The sequence below is a fragment of the Condylura cristata genome, unplaced genomic scaffold (genome assembly GCF_000260355.1).
Source record: "Condylura cristata isolate star-nosed mole 26May11 unplaced genomic scaffold, ConCri1.0 scaffold00017, whole genome shotgun sequence".
NCBI classification, from domain to species: Eukaryota; Metazoa; Chordata; class Mammalia; order Eulipotyphla; family Talpidae; genus Condylura; species Condylura cristata.
In genome coordinates, this window is record NW_004567118.1 from 39,732,553 (window position 1) to 39,736,406 (window position 3,854).

Genomic DNA, 3,854 nt, shown 5'->3' on the forward strand with positions numbered 1-3,854 from the left:
GTCTGGGAGGTGGCTGAGGACAGTGAGGAGCTGGCTAGATGGCCAGCAGCCAGTTGGAAAACAAGGGCGCATTTCACACCAAAGCATGTTGTAGTGATGACAGTGTAGACAGACCCTGGATTCTGCTCAAGCACCTTGCATGGGTTACACCATCTTCGGTGACTTCCTTGTCTTATCTGTCAGGTAGGGGTTAGGAACACCTACCAAACAGGGTTGGGAATGAAAAGGGGAACATTTGTAAAGGGCTTTGACTCTTTCTGGCACAGCACAAGTCCTGTGTGAGCATTTCAAGGAATTTCTTTGTAGCACACCATGGTCTATATGGCTTCTTTGTGATATGTAGAATTTGTGCTACAGTGCTACAGTTCTCCTAAACTTCAGTAGTGCCACCACTCTGTGTTGGAGAGAGCAGTTGGCTTTAATGTGCTGCTGGGGAACCCACCAAGACTTCAGGGTCCCTTCCTGACTTGAAGGATAGTTGGGCTGTTCCCTGAAATTTGAGCAAGGTGACCCCGGAGATGCTTTCATATCTTGTGAGCTCTGGATCCTTGCTTCCTTTCATTTCTGTGGTTTCTTTCACTTCCAAGAAAACAGAATCCTTAAAAATCCCTGGCTTGGTTCTTATCTGTGGTCATGTCATACATAACTACTGAGTTCCATTCCTTTTACTTCTTTTCAGCAGTGAATGGAAGGAGTGTCCAGTCCTGGCTCTCTACTACTTCCCTCTCCTACTTCCTGGAAATGTCCCAGGATGCTACCCTTGCTCAGCACATTCAAGATTCGAATTCGTCATTCCAAAGATGCTGCCCTGGGCCAAATTTTCAGTCATTGCCCCACCCCTTGACTTGTATAAAAGGCAGAGACAGAGCCTCCAGGCAGAGAGGCAGACAAACAGGCAACCAACCACCTCAGGCTGCAGCTGCATCCTCACTCTCCAGCATGAAGGTCTCCGCAACCCTCCTGTGCCTGCTGCTCATAGCTGCCACCCTCAGCACCCAGGTGCTCGCCCAGCCAGGTAAGCCCTTCTCTGCTCCTTTGAATGCATCACCTCATTCCTGGGTTGGCACAGGCCACCAGAGCAGAAGGGGTGCCCAGCCTCACTCTGACCACTGCTTAGCCAAGCCCAGGGCAGCGTGTCAGCCTGCTCACACAGCTCTTGCTGGGCAGCTGGACAAGAGTGTTGACTGTGCACCCCAAATCTGGCTTCTTCCCGGGCTCCAACTCTGCACCCTCAGGGCAGGGTCTGGTCTGGCCCTGTTCAGCAGGGTCTGGGAACCCGGGTGATCCAAGACAGGGAGCCTGTGGTAGTGGGAGTGAGGGGCATTTTCTGCAATAGTGAAGGGCAGGGAAGAGACCCAGAATCTGGACAGTGCATCATTGAGAGCAGCAGCTTCCAGAGACCAGGCTCCGCAGAGGAAGCAGGTATCATCGAACTATTTGTCCAAACGAGATTGCTGAGAGTCCAGCAACAGTCCAGAGCTGGATTCCCTGTTCTGATCTCCATAATCTTGATAATTAGCTCCTAATGACTCTCCCAAGTGTTATTGATTTTAACAGTTACCTGTCCTCTGTTTATTCTCATGTCATGTACCCATTTTACAGGACAGGAAACTGAGTCCGTACAACATTTCTAACTCTGGGGCAAAAAAAATTGGGATAGAACGGGTTTTACCCCTCCTCCCTTTGCCTTCTCATTACTCTGAATAAGTAACTTTTGCTCTGATTAAGATATTTAAGAAAATCTACCAAATGCCAACATGCTTTTTCTTGTATTTCATTTCCAGATGCAGTTAATCTCCCAGTCACCTGCTGCTATACTTTCACGAGCAAGAAGGTCCCATTCAAGAAGCTGGCGAGCTACGGAAGAGTCACCAGCAGCAAGTGTCCCAGAGAAGCTGTGATGTGAGTTGAGCTTATCATCACCACCCAGCCCCCTGGTCCAGTTTCTAAGCCTCCCCAATGTAGATAGAGATCTACCAGCATCCTAAAATGCCCTGTGGGAATCCAAAGACTGCCAGAGAAAATGTGCCTCTAGTCCTTGTCCCCCACCTGGGTATGACCATTCTATTTAGCCTGAAGGCAGGAGCTTTCCCCTAGGGGCCTCCTCAGAGCTGCTCTGGCCTCTTCCCTCTGCCTTTCCCTCTAGTACCCCAGCAAGCTTCTCTGGGCAGAACAGGCTGAAACCAGAATCTTAATGGAATTCCATCTAATTGTATCCTCTCCTGCCTCAGTTTCAAGACCAAACTGGATAGGGAGATCTGTGCTGACCCCGAGGAGAAGTGGGTGCAGGACTATATGAAGCAATTGGATAAGAGAACTCCAACTCCGAAGCCTTGAACACTCACTGCCCAGAACTCCAGAGGATAATTTATTGTCTTCTATCATTCCCTGTATACCCTCTGATATTTTATTATAGTTATAAATAGTATATCTTTGTTTACTGATGTAAAACACAATATCTTAAGTAATGTTAATGTTATTTAAGTTATTGATGGTTTTATTTTATCTTCCATGAATACTAACATTTGTTTGAGGAAGACTGGCTCTCCTCTGTGAACCTCAATTCTGCCCCAGGATGGTGCCAGGCACTGATAAGGGCCATTAGTGCAGTTTTGTTTTACATTTTCAGGCATTTTTGAAAGTGATAATGTAGAAATGTTTGTATTATGTACCTAATAAATTATATATATTTTTTGTATAAAACCTGACTTTTGGTGTTTTCTTGAAGGATATTGAAAAGCTGGGTAAGCTAAGTGATGGGGGTGGGGGCATGCCTTCAGGGCTTGGGGCTTTGTTTTTGGGAAAAATAAGAATTGAATCAGCCCTTGTTTCTCCTAGAAGGTGGGTTCATCTGAGATCCTAAAGAAAGAAATTTAAGGCTGGACCCAAACAGGCATGAATCACAATCACCCATCTGCAGCACAACACCCAGATCTGAACTATGCTCATCACCTGTTAGCAACAGCCCAGAATCCTACCTGAAATAATCTAGTTCAACTACCCACCCCCAGCCTCTTTCCCTGCAATAAATCTTCTGATGAGGGATAATAAAGACAGAGCAAACATCGGGAAATCGGGAAAGGACTTAACGACTATTGATAAGTTGGTTAGATTGAGATTTCATTTGGAGAATAAGACTTGAATTTATCCTTGACAAATGGGTGATATTTTCCTCTAAAATGGCAGGATCACTAAGAAAAGGAGAAGGAAAGTGAGAACAAATACTTAGAGATGGTCGCTTGCACATTGAAGAGTGGGAAAAGCAATCAGATTATGTCCATGTTGAGTGATGGGCGACTTTAGAAAAGAAGGTAAAGGGGCAGTGAGTGCCAGGATGGTAAGTTAGTACCCAGCTCCCCAGGCTGAAATGTGTGGGCCAATGAGGAGGAATACAACATATTTTGATTTTCAGGGAACGTGAAATCATTGGCTTGTGCAGACCTGCAGAATCGAGAAGGTCTTGGTTCAGGTGAAGGTGGTAAGGGCTTCAATATGATGCCCAAGAGATGGCCTTGAAGAAAAATGAAACAGGCAGTGGAAATACTGCATGTGTAGATGGAGGACGACCTGAGATCTGATACAAAAGCCCTTTCCTCAATCTACTTTTTATAGGGATGGTTTCCCTGAAACTAGAATGAAAGTTCTCTCCTTCGCTATCCCCCAAGAGCCTGAGGCCATCCATTTGGATGGCAGGGTCTCTTTCCTGGAGGTCCACCTAAGAGATTCCCTGGAAGGATATTGACCCACTTGGGAGGCAGTTGACCTGCGAGCCACAGCTGACCCCTCTCAGAAGGAAAGCTTATCCATTGCACAGCTGAATAAATTCTGCAAGTTCTTCCTCTTTCTTGTGGGGG

The 3,854-nt window shown here is 46.4% G+C and overlaps 1 protein-coding gene across 1 annotated transcript; it reads left to right on the forward strand.

Moving 5' to 3' along the window:
* The first annotated feature begins 894 nt into the window (after positions 1-894).
* LOC101627251 (C-C motif chemokine 2) lies at positions 895-2,667 on the forward strand. Its single transcript, XM_004684898.2, has 3 exons — positions 895-1,015; positions 1,785-1,902; positions 2,232-2,667. Exons 1-3 carry the CDS (start codon positions 940-942, stop codon positions 2,335-2,337), a joined length of 300 nt encoding a protein of 99 aa, XP_004684955.1. The 5' UTR covers positions 895-939; the 3' UTR covers positions 2,338-2,667.
* Positions 2,668-3,854: the final 1,187 nt, after the last annotated feature.